Raw genomic sequence first — 14207 nt, 5'->3', positions numbered from 1 at the left:
TGTGTGGAGACCATTTACACTTCTGGGTCATCCATTACCATGCTGTCTGTACCGGTACTGTGCTGTGTTGTGTGGTGACAACCGCCATAAAAAAGTAAGGGGGGACAACCGTTTCTATTCTCTGCCTCCTAACAGTAAGGGCAAATTCACGTTTGGATATTATAAAGTCCCAGGTCGCTTGCCAGGTCCTGGGTCCAGGAGTGTGCTGGCTTCCCCCACTCCTCTTCTTGGCCTCGGTGTAAGGCCTCCACCGCCTTCCAGTGTTTGCTCTGCACCTGTCTGCCCTCCCTCATGCTATGCCCCACATTCTCTGCTTCCACAGTGAATGCTGAGCCAGATGGGTTCACTGATCGTTTCCTGGGCATTAGCCATGTGTCTGATGCAGGATGCAGCACCCCCTTGGATAAACCGAAAGAGTGAAAAGAGGAAAATATTTAAAAGGAGGCTGGGTGGGCTAGAGAGCTGGCTCAAACATTAGGAACACTTGCTGTTCTTGTAGAGGACCCAGGTCCAATTCTCATAACACACAGTGGTAGCCCACACTGCCTGCAGCTCCAGGTCCAGGATACCTGACACTCTCTTCTGGCCTCTGAAGGCACCGTGTGCACTTAGAACGCAAACATACATGCAGGAAAAACATCCATGCACATAAAATAAATAAGTCTAAGAAAAAAATTGGAGAGGCTGGGGGCTGATGAAGATTTCATTTATTGAAGTAATAATCTTGCTAGGGTTTGTGCTTCCGCACTAAAAGAACATGTCTGTGTGCTCAGTGTTTGTTTCCTGTTGGGTTTTGTGAGCTGGCTGTTGCTGGTTTGAGGGACAGGGCCTCACACACTTCAAGCTGACCTCCATCTGTGTGACTCAGCTGGTCCAGAACTCTTGATCCTCTTGCTTCTGCTTCCAGATGCTGGGAGGACAGGCTGCGCCACGGCAGCCCTCTCAAGCTTACTCACTAACAAGGTGCTTCTCAACCTCCCTAACACCGCAGCCCTCTGCAGTTCCTCGCGTTGTGGGGACCCCCAACCATAAAACTATTTTCATTGCTACTTCAAAACTGTAATTTTCCTACTGCTATGAATTATCATGTAAATATCTGTGTTTTCTGATAATCTTAGGCAACCCCTATGAAAAGGTGGTTCGTCCCCCAACCCCAAAAGGGGCCGCCACCCACTGGTTGAGAACTGCTGTTCTCAATGGGAGGGGCAATGTCAGATCCCAGTGGGATCGGTGGCATTCAGGGCACTCTGCATGACAGCTAGCCTGTCTTTGGGAGCTCAAGGGGCAGCTAAGAGGGGAGGCCAGGGCTCCCGTTTGGGAGGCAGAAGCATAGCAGAGAATAACTTGAATTGGACCAAAGAGGAAAAGCTCAACATCCTCAAATGTGAGGAAATGCTTCCTGGTGACTGAAGAATAATATCACACAGAGAATGGCATGCAGGGAGATGGAACAGGTAGACACATTCCAGGGAATCTGAGGCCTTCGTTAGCACTGGGAGAATTTAACTGTCCTGAGGTCAGTGGCAGCCTGCTAAAAAGTTCTTAGTAGAACACACGCCCACGGTCCCAGCATTTGACATACTGAGGCAGGGAGACGGAGACGTCCAGTTCAGCCAGATGATGGAACGTCCTAGGGTGGCAGAGGCACGGGGAGATCGGAGTATTTGGATCCTGGATTGCATTTCTTATTCTCATCTGCATTGTCTTTCGGGGAACGAGCAAGACAGAATTCCTCTCCTGGAAGCTCTTGGTGTCCAGGAGGGCAATGTGAGCTGGTGAATCTTGCCAGCACCACCCACTGAGTTGGCAACCAGCTTGCAGCCAAAACACAGGCGTTGGCCTGGGCCTGGGCAGACGGTTCAGCCACTAAAGTGCTTCTGGCTTAAGCATGAGAACCAGAAGTGCCAGGCAGGTGGGGTAACCTGCCTGTGAGCTCAGCTCCAGGGAGGCAGGCAGGTGGGGTAACCTGCCTGTGAGCTCAGCTCCAGGGAGGCAGACACAGGAGATCCCTGGAGCAAGCTTGCCAGCCAGACAAGCTGAACTGGTGAGCTCTGGGTTCAACTGAGAGACCTTGTCTCAACAAGTAAGGACAAGGATCTAGAAAGATTCCTGACGTCAACCTCTGGCCTTCACATGTACCCAGCCCAGGCATGCATACATGTACCACACACTTATGAGCACACATACACGCAGAAAACAAAACGAACACCTTGGCCTTCTGGTTCTGTTGTGGAGCTGCAAGTGTAGGGAACTGGCCAGGGCAAAATGGAGCTGACTGGGAAAGGGATGAACCACTAGGATCTGGGATCAAGCATTTTACAAAGAAAGAGAAGGTCAACAAAGCCAGCAGGGGTGTAGATCACCTGGGAAGTGGGGTGGGACTGGAAAGGTAAGTTGGGGCCAAATGAGAAAGAGCCTTTGACAAGCTTCTGGGAATCAGAAGACTCTTGAAGGTGATGGTGTGGAAACATGAGGCAGGAAGAAGCCATGGCTTCCCTGGCTTGTAACATGGGAAAGCCAGGAGCTTTCTGCTCCTTCCCAGGCCATCACAGGGTGGGAAATACGGGATGAGGGCAACAGAACAGAGGCAAAGCAGGGGATGTCTCCAAACTATCCTGGGAAACCCTAAAACAAACCCCAGGCCAGCCTGGAGTCAGCTACTCAGTAAAGCCTCCAAAGACGAAAAAGCCTTGAGAAGAAACCTTAAAATAATTCTCAGGCAAGGGAAGGAAGTTAGCAGACTGAGGTCACAAGTCAGTAAATGACAAAGACCCACAACCTGGCGCGGAACTCAGACCTCAGAATCTGTACCCATTCCCATCCCCTGGCTTGCATCTGTTTCCGCAAGTGAGTGGCGCCCCTCTATAAGGCCGAACTCCCCAGCCAGCCAGACTGCCTCCAGCAACAGGGGACACAAAGCCTGAGAGACAGGGAGGATCAGATGGCATGGCCTGGTCTCCAAGGGGAGTGCCTTGCAGGGAGGGTGCCCAGCCCTTGTCTTATTTTAAGTAGAGCCCCATGCTGAATCTGTTTCAGGATGATGAGGGTGGAGAAGGCCGCTTCAACTTCTCCGCCTATGGGATGGGCCCAGCCTGTCTGCAGGCCAAGGATGGCATCTCTGTCAAGGGTGCCAACAACAACAACACCACCAACCCCCCTCCTGCACCATCCAAATCCCCGGAGGAGATGCGGAAACTCTTCATCCAAAGAGCCAAGAAGATCGACAAGATATCGCGCATCGGTTTCCCCATGGCCTTCCTAATCTTCAACATGTTCTACTGGATCATCTACAAGATTGTTCGAAGAGAGGATGTCCACAACAAGTGATGGCTGTGGGGGGGAGGGGGGTTGGGAGAGGGTGGTGGGAGGAGCACAGAGGCTGGGAGCCAGGGGAGGAGGGAGAGAGGGAGAGCGCACACCCATCTCCCTCCAAGTGCAATAGAAACCACAGGGGTGGATACTTCCAGGGTATGGCAATATTCATCTAGCCTCCAAGGGCATGAGGTGGTGGGGAAACCTTTTCAAATACAGCAACTGAGGACCATGAGGGTTAGGGTGGGGGTCAGGGAGGGGGATTGGGGAATCACAGCTTTCAAAATTCAAGTCCATGGCAGGGGGGTATCCTGTTTGGAGGTCAGTGCTGCCTGCCCCAGAGCAGGAAAACAGTGTAATATATGACATATAACCATGCTTAACATTAATGCAAAACCCATGAGAACAAAAGATGCGTCTTTTAAATCAGCCTAGTAACTGCTTAAACTTTTAAAGTCCCCAAAGTGACGGACAACTTCTCCCAGAGTAGAAATGGTCACTAGCAAGCTTGCTGTGGTATGTGCCCACATCACGCCCTTACAAATGCCATGTTGATCTTCAAGCTGACCCCCGTTGACACATGCCAAAAAGCCATTCCACCTCTGCTTCAAGAGGGTCACATGACACCGGCGTGGGTCATGGAGATGGATAAAGGTAGACCAACAGCAGGAAGTGACTGAGGAGAAGGACCATTGCGGAAGCCTGAGGATGGAGAATCCAGGAACCCCCCACAGGGCGCCAAGCTTGCTCCTCTTGCTTCCGCGCTTCAATGCCAGCCCAACTCAGCGCCAGCCCTATGGCCGCCATGGTCTTCTCGTTGTATTACCAATATGCAATCTTTTTTATTGTTGAAAAAAAAGTAATAATCTCAAGAAATAATATGGGGAGAGACTGAGTGTAAACCCATGAACTTTTTTCCAAATGTCTATTTTTTTGGAGAGTCCCTTTGGAACTGCAAGCAGGTGTGTTATGGGAATGTGGACCTGGCTGAAACAGGTCCCAAATGCCAGGTGGGAATCAAGTTTGAAGAGGTGAAAGGGAGGTCGCCGCTGCTGCTGCTGCCCATTCTGTGTGTGGGTGGGAAGAGACTGTGATATTTAGAAAGTCCATTCATTATATTTTGACATTTCATAGATCATAACATGGGAAGTTTGGGGGAATGACCCCATTATATTTTTATAAGTCTTTTTTTTTTTTTTAAAGATGCTTTGCACAGCTTTAACATGTAGGAAAGTTAGACAGATATTTCTCTTTCCTTCTAACTCTGAAGTGCCAGAACGGTCCCAGCCTAGCCAGGGCACTCTAGGGAAAGTGACAGGGACTGCGATGAACTGAACTGGAAGAGGGAGTCCTCCTGACAGATGTGGCTATGCACAGAACCACTGTCCCCATGGCACAAAACCTGTCCCAGTCCTGCGCTCCATGACTAGGGCCCAGGAGTGGCACTTCTGTCCTTGCACTTTACTGGCTTGGCCTTGGGTCAGAGTTATAGGCAGGATAGAGATTGATCTCTGACAATCAGTCGGGCACTTTGCTCATATCCCTCAAGCTAGGGAGCTCAGGGGCAGGATGGAGGAGTGGAATGAAGAGATGGTGTCCACCTGTCCCCTACCATGCACTTTCCCTGGGGAGTTTTCCTCCTTTCCTTGTGGCATCGAAGCTAATAATACCAAGATGGGTCTAAAACAGATGAAGCCAAGACTAAGTCCGATAGCTCTGAGTAAAGAAGGTGCACGACGCAGCCAAGAGGATGAGACTGAACTGCTGGTGCCCCGCCAGGTCTAAGGTCAACCGGCCTGAGCCTCCCCTCCTCTTCAACTATGCGATCCAAAAGGACAATCCACATTTCGGCTCTGGGGGAGGGGACACAGGACCTTTGCTTATGGGAAATCTTGAGCAGTAGGAGTCCCGTGAGTGGGTGACTCTCATCTGAGGTCTGTCTTTTCCCACCCTAAAAATGTTCAAAGCAGGAAACGTGAAGATGGCCTTGAAGAGTTCAGGATGAAGATGCCAGTGTGTGGCGCTCTGAGCATCTTCTATGGTACAAGAGCAGGAATCTTGTCACTCCAAGGCTGCGCATCTTAGGAGAGGCTGCAATTAGCCCTTGCCAGAAGCACTTCATTTTCTTCATTTAGGAAACGAACATCTGTGATGGAAAATAATCAACGGAGCCCTCTCCTTACTGTGCTCAGAGTGACTCCAGTCTAGGTGAATAGGGCGACCACGGGGAGCATCGGAATCTATGCTGAGTCACGTCTCTCACACAAAACCACCCAGCACCTTCCAAAACGGTCTCCATGGCAAGCATCTGAAGTCACCCTGAGATAGAAAAACCAACAAACCATTTGCCCAGTCTCAACTGGGCTCCTGGGTCCCTGTGTCATCATTTTGGAATGGTCCATTGTGAGCTGCCTGACCTGGGTGCCAAATCCAGCAAGCAATGGGCTCACATCTTTGAGACATACTGGAGAATGTCACTGAAGCCCTTCAGACTATAAGCAAAGAAACAGCTTGAGTCAAGCCCACGGTTAATACACAGAGTGTTCTTGGGTACATTGCAAGCTTTTATCTCTCTGAATGCACTGTGGAGAGAGTAGCATCAGAACTCTCCCTGGCTCTACCTGCTGTGACTCTCTGCTTATACTGAGAATCTTCGCCCAGCCTAAAGCCTACCATCATTTTGATTTCTCAGGGCTCGGTGCAAGTGTGTAGGTTTTATTCACAGGTGCACTGACCAGCACAATTTCTGTTGCTTCTCTTTGTCAGGAAATCTGCAAGTTTGTTTTTCCTCTTTTGATCAAAACCCAAAAGGAGAAGAGAGAAGGGAAGGAAGGAGGGAAGGGAAAAAAGGAAGGGATTTGAACTAGATAAGTTAGGCCAAAGCTTTCAGGTGATTCCAATAAACAGGGCAAGGCTTTCCTAGTTCCCCTTCAGGTTGAGCACAAAGGGCCTTATGCCCTGAGATTACAGATGAAAGACGGATGGTTCCATATATGGAAATCTGATGTCCGTGCAGAGAATGGCGCACTGGTTTTGAAGCTCTTCTTCAGTACGGACTGACGCTGCTCGTGCATAGTGTGAGCCTTGGAAAGGGGTACACAGGAGTAGATGACTTCAACTCACCTCCAGAGCTGCACTTTATTCTAGGAGTCAGGTGGGGACTCCAGCTGCCTCTCACCCTGCTAGCTTGAGGGAGCCCACTGTTTTGAGAAATAAACAGCTCCACTCCGCCCTCTTCTGGAAATTCCTAGCACCTGCAAGACCCTTCTTGGCAAAGGCAATAATGGAAAATGTGTGTGTGTGTGTGTGTGTGTGAGAGAGAGAGAGAGAGACAGAGAGAGACAGAGACAGACAGAGACAGACAGAGACAGACGGACAGACAAAGAGATCTATTTTTCTATTAACTCCAGAAGAAAAAAGGAAGTTTTACCCTAATTATTTCCTCTTCTAAACTATCAATAAATAGGAAAGTAATTCCTTTCAGAAGTGTACCAATATTTTCCATAGCCTTTTTTTTTCAGACTTGGGAGACAAACAAGAAGGCTGGTTCACTTCCTCCAGTACGTGCATCTTTATGAGCATCATAAAAAGAAGTAATGTCTTGTGAGGCGCCATGACGTAAGACTGCAGGGCAGCTTGGCTCTCCAGTCAAGGTGGTACTGCCACACTGATAATGGTCTTCTGTCTTACTTGATTGCAACATGCTGAAGCCGAAGGGGGTTGTCACATCCCCGGCAATGACTGCATCCTTCAGAGATGACAAGCAGAGTGTATCCTCTTCAGGGCTCAGAGAGTCAGAGCCTTTTCCCAGTTAGACTGGAAGCCCGGTTCAGAATGATGAACACCATGCTAGAAGCTATCGGTATCTATTTCAGGAACAGCTTCAGTACTTTCCACCCCCCTTTACCCTGCCCAGGCAGGTGAGGCTGGATTTTCCCAGGTTGTTTTTTGAATTGGTAAGTGGCCAATAAGTTTCTGAGTGGGTGAATGACTTCTACCCATTGAATCAACTGAAAAAAAGATGCCGCCACCCAAGCAAGCAGGAAGCACATTCTTTAAATAGAATATGGATTCTGTTTTTCTACTTCAGCAGCCTGAAGCGAGAGCCACTTTCTTTTTATCTAGTTCTAAGAAACAGTAGCAACAGTCTATGACAAGAGAGGAGAGAATGTGCCTTGCTTTACTGGCTCAACCATGAGAACTCTGTCTGTGCGAGGAAAACATGCATCCTGGCAAGGGTTTAGTCTGCTGGACTCTGACATCCCAGTAACAGAGAGGACGTCCTTGAGTGGGTCAAAATCCCCAGAGAAATGAAGAACTCTCCGTTGGAAGAGCGCTTGCCTGGTGTGTGGACTGGCGAAAAGGGGAGACAGACAAAGGGTGAGTGATGGACAACAGTGTAGGTTTTTATCGGAGAGAGAAGCCTTCAAAGGAGGGGTCTAGTATAGGAGGCTGGGGTACTTACAGAGAAGAAGGGAAGGGAGCTCACCCGACACCCTCTGGAAGCTCTCTCAACCCACCCATAGTCTCCCTAAGCAGTGTGACTCCAAAGCCTAGAGCACCTTTAACATCCAGTCAAGATGAAGCACCCACAGCACACAATGAGTCAGAAGAGTCAAAGATAACTAGCCCAAGACAAAGCCCGACAGAGGGTATCCAGACCTGGTCCCACAGAGGATGGGGAACTGAGGTTTGAGACCGGCTGGTGTCCATTTATCTCTTCCGTGTACATGTTTTTTTAACCTTCCACAAATTATTTCACTTTCCATGATCTTGAAGAAACCTTAACTTTCCAAACTGTTGATGAGCATAACATTGAAGAAGTTAAATGATCAATGTTTTGTTATTAAAAGTAGAATATAGATGAGCTATTGCACTAAAATGCATCTGAGAGCTACAGATCAAAAGTATGGATGTTTGTTTAAGTACATCTCAGTATACAAATGTTTAACATCCTAATTACCTCTCAAATGCTGGTGGATATCATCTTTTACGAGATTAGAGATCAAAGATCTTGATCAAAAGCCAGTGTTCCATGGTGGTGGCACATGCCTTTAATTCCAGCACTCAGGAGGCAAAGGCAGGCGGATCTCTGTGGATCTGAGGCCAGTCTGGTCTACAAATTGAGTTCCAAGACACCTAGAGCTACACAGAGAAACCCTGTCTCGAAAAACAAACAAAAAAGCCAATGTTCACTCTTCTTTGTCTCAAAATGTAGTCATAAACATCATAAACCCACTAACCCATCTTCAAGGTTAATAATCTACTACTAAGGCTTGATACACAGGGGACTTAGCTGAGGTGAAGCCACTGCGTGGCTACTGAAGTTTGAAGACAAAGAGGAGTGAGCCGGAGAGCAGATGAGAATCTGCTGTTTGGGGGATAGGACCATGTTCCTTACTTATGGTTTTGCAGAGGGTGGAAGCCTTGTGTCAAGAAAGTTTAGACTTGGCCGGAGTGAAGAGTTAGGATAAGAGCTTTCCGAAGCCTAGAATTCCTTTACCATCCATTCAAGGTGAAGAAGGAAAGGCACAAGAGCCAAAGATAAGCATCGTCTCTAAGGGCTGGCCTTGAAATTGAGCAGGGTGAGCCCTGGTGTGAGTGTGAATAATTCAGGGGGGGGGGGGATGCAGGGACCAGAGATACCTCGCTCTTGGGGTGCTCAAGGGTTCTGAGCCCAAATCATAAGACTATGTCCATGGCAACCATTTACCATTTGGTGTCTCATCCACCCGTTAAGCAGCTAAATGGCTAACCCTGTGGGACAGCTGCGCAGCTACTTCTCCCAGCAAGTGTTTGAGGGAAAAGGGAGCCGTCTTCAGATAAGTGCCAACTGAAACAGGAATACTGATCAATGTTCCAGAAAAGAAGGGATGTCCAGTAGATCTTCTCCCTCATCCCAGGTCTAGAAATGAAAGGGGAAATGGAATTAGAAGAGAAAACATATAGTCAAATCCCCCCTCAGCTCAAAACAAGAACCCTGAGCACTAAATAGATGCTTGTCTCTGGATCCCCTTGTTCTTGGACTAACTGTCCAGTAGACAACTTGATGTGTGCAAAACCCCGGGCAGTCCATTTCCCTGTTCAAGGTCTCTTTTTACCCGCAGCTCATGATACATGAACCTGCTTTGCCTTGATCTCGGAAGCACGCGAAGTAGTCACTGGGAGCCCACATCCTAAAGGTCATCAGTTCATCCCATTAAATGCTAAGGGTTTAAGCCAAAAAGGCCCCGGAGCTAGACAGGAGCTTGGGAGTCAGGCTTCTTCATTTATTTTGTGGTGCATGTGTGTGTGTGTGTTTGTGTATGTGTGTGTGTAGAGAGAGATGAGAGGTTCTGTACCCAGCTTCTATGTGGTTCTGGGGATCCAAACTCAGGTCCTTATGCTTGTATAGCAAGCACTTTATTGACTGAGCCAGTCCCAGCCCTGAAAGCTATGATTCTGTGTGGAGCGCACCATGAACACTGGCTGAAAAAGGTTTTTCCATACGTCATGCACGCTGCTGACAGTGAAGCTCTGTGTTCTGTGCCCCTGCCCCATTGTGACTCGGGATTGAACCCACAGCCTGTGGCATGCAAGACTAGTTAGTGCTCGACCGCCGAACCACATCCTCGGCAGTATACTGAAGGTGTTTCTAGAGCCGAGTTTGTGGTCCAGACATCATCTCGTTGTTGGTCTAACTGAAGGGCAGACCTGGAGGAAAAAGAGTCCAACATGTTGTTCTCATTCTTAGCTGCATCTAAAGAAATCACTTCCCAACCTAGAGAAGATTTATTCCAGACACAAAATCAAACAAGGAGAAAAATGGTATGAAGGAGAAAACACAGACAGGAGCCAGGTGCTGCGACGCCATCACAGGTGCAAATGCGCAAAGCGACACGGTTTTTCTTCAGGAATTTGCTTCCTTCCCATGACCAATCGAGGAGGGGTATTTCGAGGGAGCGGTTCAGAGTATCTCCCTTAGGAGATATTGTCCCCAGGCCTTAGCTTGGGGGGCAGGGGATGACAGAAGCAGTTGGGTAGGTTAACGTTCTCCATGTTAGCTGCATTTCTACCTCACATTAAAAGGCACTGTGCTCTCAGCACGCCGGTTTAGCCAGAGTAATATCAATGGAGCTAAAAGTTGGATGAGATAAATTGCACATTTTAAACCCATCCAATATCATGTCATAATGATTCCATCTCCGATGATGGAGCCGTGATAATATCACCACTAACAAGTTCAAATGAGATGAATGAGCTAGACTCCCACGGGGCTCATCTTGCTTCTTTCTCATGCTGGACACACATACAATGCCTACTGCATGCTGGCATGCATACTCCCGATAACAGAGGGCTAAGGGGCATGTTCTCTTCCTTCCCTCCCCTCATTTAAGCAGCCAGAGTTCTGCTTACAAGATATAGCAGGGGCCTCAGTAGCCTCAAAAAGAAAAAAAAAAAAAACTTGAAAAACTGGACAAAATACATGTCTTCCGTTGCCATAGGCTTGGAATAAACAAAGTGAATCAGAGTGGCCGAGACAGCAGCTGTGGCGGTGTGTGACTATACTCCCAGCACACGGAGGTAGAAACAGAAAGATCTAACCCTGAGCTACATAGGGAGTTCTAGTTCTGCCAGAGCTAAACAACAGAACCCTGTCTCAAAAGCGAAGTGGTCAAGACAAAACCGTAACTACTTTGAAGGCCTCTTGCTTTTGTCCGGATCAACCTGATGACAGCTCTGCTGGGATCCACGCAAGAACTCGACAGTTCTACCCAAAGGGTGGCAATAAAAAAATGAAATGACTGTTCAAACGAGCCATGGGGCTTCCAAACCAGATTGGACTGGCTTCCAACATGCCTGGGTGGTTGCACCACTGGAGCGATGCTGCGTTTGCCTTATCTCAGGCTTGGTAAGTTCTTGAGTCTCATCTGGATTTCAGATAAAATTCACTAATTTGAGATGAGCTAGCTTCTGCCAAGGGGAGCAATGCGCCACTTCAGTCTCTCCCAAATCTTGCCAAAGCAATGACTTCCTGTGGACCTGGGAGTCACCTCCAAAGGACTGCCCTATGTCATCGATAGTTAATCCAACTAAGTATTTGCACAGAACTAACCTGTCGTAAAAGTTCCTTGGCTTGGTTTTTAGATAGAACAATTTCCGATGACTCCTTGGGTGACTTTTTTTCCCTTTTCCCCTCCCCAGAAAAGTTAGCTTCCAACTGAAATGTGGCCCAGTGTACAGGGAGAAGTTAGCCCCTTAAAACAGGCAGGGGATGCTCCCTGGAGATCAAGACCGACTCCCCAGGCATTTCAGTCCTAGAACAGAAGAGCATCTTGCCATCCTTCCTAACACAGTACCAGCGTGGATGTGGGGTCCACTAGAGGTGAGGTGCCTGTAGTTGGCTAAGTCCAAAGGATGCAAGAGTCATTCTTAGCTGGGCACTGTGGGCTGAGCTCTAAGGTCCTTGATCACCCACAGTGGGAGAGGTTTCCACAAGCCACATAGCCAAAGCAGATTGCTGAGTAGCAGTCCGGGGCATCTCTGATTAATTGGCCTGGAAAATTGGATCTGAATTACTCTCACAGAAGTTCCTCATCCTTTGCCAGAAGAGAATGTGACCATGTGTTTTCTATGGAAACTTCTTTGTACATATGTATAAACTAGGTATGGCCTTAAAGCTGCAGTTAAGGATCTGTCTGGCTCCCACCTTAAGCAGCGTGCTGAGCAACCGCTTCCTTAATGTACAATTTTTACTTCTCATTGGACTTTCAGCCTTGAACAGGCGATTCCCTCTGGCCCCTTCCCTTTTTTGCATGAAGTCATTAAAGTTATGACAGGGTTTGTTTTTGTTATTTTTGTTTCGTTTTGGTTCAAGGTTTTTTGGCTTGTAAAAAAAATCTATTTCTGCAATTTAAAGATGGAATGTAAAATTTTCTGTGCTGTATATAAAAGTATATTTATTGAGCCATCCATAGACACATGTCCATGCCAATTCTAATGGAAAAAATTAAAGTTTTCTGAAATTTTCTGTGGTTAACTCCTAATTGTTAACTTCACACCTATCTTGTGAGAACTTCTGAAATCCTGCAGTTACCCCCAGAGAAAAATCTGTGTATAACCTGAGAAGCATTTCACTAGGACTTCATATTGAGAAATAAGAACTCAGCTGGGCAGTGGTGGCACACGCTTTTAATCCCAACACTCGGGAGGCAGAGGCAGGCGGATCTTTGTGAGTTCAAGGCGGCGGGGGGGGGGGGGGGGGGGGGGGGGGGGGGGGGGGGGGGGGGGGGGGGGGGGGGGGGGGGGGGAGGTCATTTGTTTAGTCAAGAATATTTATTGGTAGATGCCATGGGGTGGGTAACAAAGGTGACTCACTCACAGATCCTGCCACCAAGGCTTACAGTCTATGGAGGCAGCGAGAGAGAGATTGTGGGATACAAAGCCAGGGCTGTTTCAGAAAGATTAATCTAATGATGCAGTGAAGACCAGTGAAATCATGGATGTGGAGGAGTGCAGTCTGTTGAGGTAGCATGGTGGGACCTAGATGGTAGACTGGATGCAGGGAGGAAGAAGGGAAACTAACCACGCCCTTCTAGCAGGGTGGAGCAGTAGTAGCGGGCTTGTGAGAGGCCAGTTCTGCAGGAATTAATGCCTAACATGGACTAGGGACATCCAGGAAGAATACTTAGACCAGGGGCTTCCTCCTCACACATACCCCCCTCCCCATACAGTCTCCCAAGAATATCCTTAGACAGAAATGTCAATCTGAAATTGACTGACTTCTAGTCATTGACTCATTTACCACTTAGGGACTTCAAGAATACAGGAATTAAACACCAGTTCTCTGTTCCTAAGAACTTAGCACAGTGGTAAAGCAGCTAATTCCAACTCCAGGCTGCACCATGGGCGAGTCCTCTAGGAAGACACAGCTCATGGGGATGAATGAGACAGGCCTGCAAACAGGGACAAATGAAATCAAAGGGAGAGGGGTGAGTCTGTTCACTTATGATTCTCAACAATGAACTGGGTCTCGACAAAAACTGGTATGACAGAGAGATGGGGCTGGTGACACAGGTACACGCGCAGGGAGAAGGCACGGGAAGCTGTGGACTCAGCATGTCCAGGAGAATGGTGGGGACTCTTGTCATCCCACATGCTGGAACCTCGCCCTACAAGTGAAGCAATGAAAAGAACGACAGGCCATTGATACACAACGTGGCAAACACACAAGCTAGCAGGAAGGTAACAAGGCAGTGCTTTCAACGTAAAACACTGTTCCTGGGGACTAACAGCACCAACATACCAAATACAGAATGCCAAAGGACTTCAGAGAGAGCGGCAGCCGATGTTTGGCTATTAAGGCATTGGATTAGCAAGGTTGGAGAAATCGTTTATTCTGTAAAGTACTTGACACGCAAACATGAGGACCCGAGTTCAAGCTGCAGAACACAGAAGCTGGGACTTGGAATCCATGCACTGGTGAGGCAGACAGATGGATCCCTTGAGCTCACTGGCCCAATGAGAGCAACAGGTTCCAGTGAGCCTCATTTCAAAAAACAAGGTAGAGGCTGGTACAGTGGTAGACACCTTAAATCCACTGACTCTAGTCACGGACCCAGCCGTCACTTAGGGACTTCAATGCACACCTCCATGTCCATCCACTCAGTCTCCTGAGTACTAGGATTGCAAGCATGTGATAGGCAGAGTTGAGAGGTGACTAAATCTATGTAGCACGTTCCAGAACAGCTAGGGCTACATGGTAAGACAATCCCCCCCTCCCCCAAAAAGACTCCTGAGAACACTCAGGCTATCTTCTGGCTTCCACAGAAACATACACACCACACCTATACCCTTCCTCACCCTCCTTACAAAAACACAACTTCCTGAGGAGAGTGGGGGGTGGGAAACTAGTT

The 14207-nt window shown here is 48.2% G+C and overlaps 1 protein-coding gene across 2 annotated transcripts in view; it reads left to right on the top strand.

Moving 5' to 3' along the window:
- Positions 1-3327, top strand: part of Glra1 (glycine receptor alpha 1) — an 81896-nt gene extending 78569 nt beyond the window's left edge. The window contains exon 9 of one of the 2 annotated variants that reach the window (XM_050157703.1): positions 3037-3327. In XM_050157703.1, coding sequence (XP_050013660.1) covers positions 3037-3327 — 291 coding nt within the window. Of the gene's footprint in view, positions 1-3012 lie in introns of both variants that reach the window. The other variant, XM_050157702.1, reaches the window with a different exon arrangement.
- Positions 3328-14207: the final 10880 nt, after the last annotated feature.

The sequence above is a fragment of the Alexandromys fortis genome, unplaced genomic scaffold (genome assembly GCF_014885135.2).
Source record: "Alexandromys fortis isolate MF-2015 unplaced genomic scaffold, M_Fortis_MF-2015_v1.1 scaffold_103, whole genome shotgun sequence".
NCBI classification, from domain to species: Eukaryota; Metazoa; Chordata; class Mammalia; order Rodentia; family Cricetidae; genus Alexandromys; species Alexandromys fortis.
This window is presented reverse-complemented; position numbering and strand designations above follow the sequence as displayed.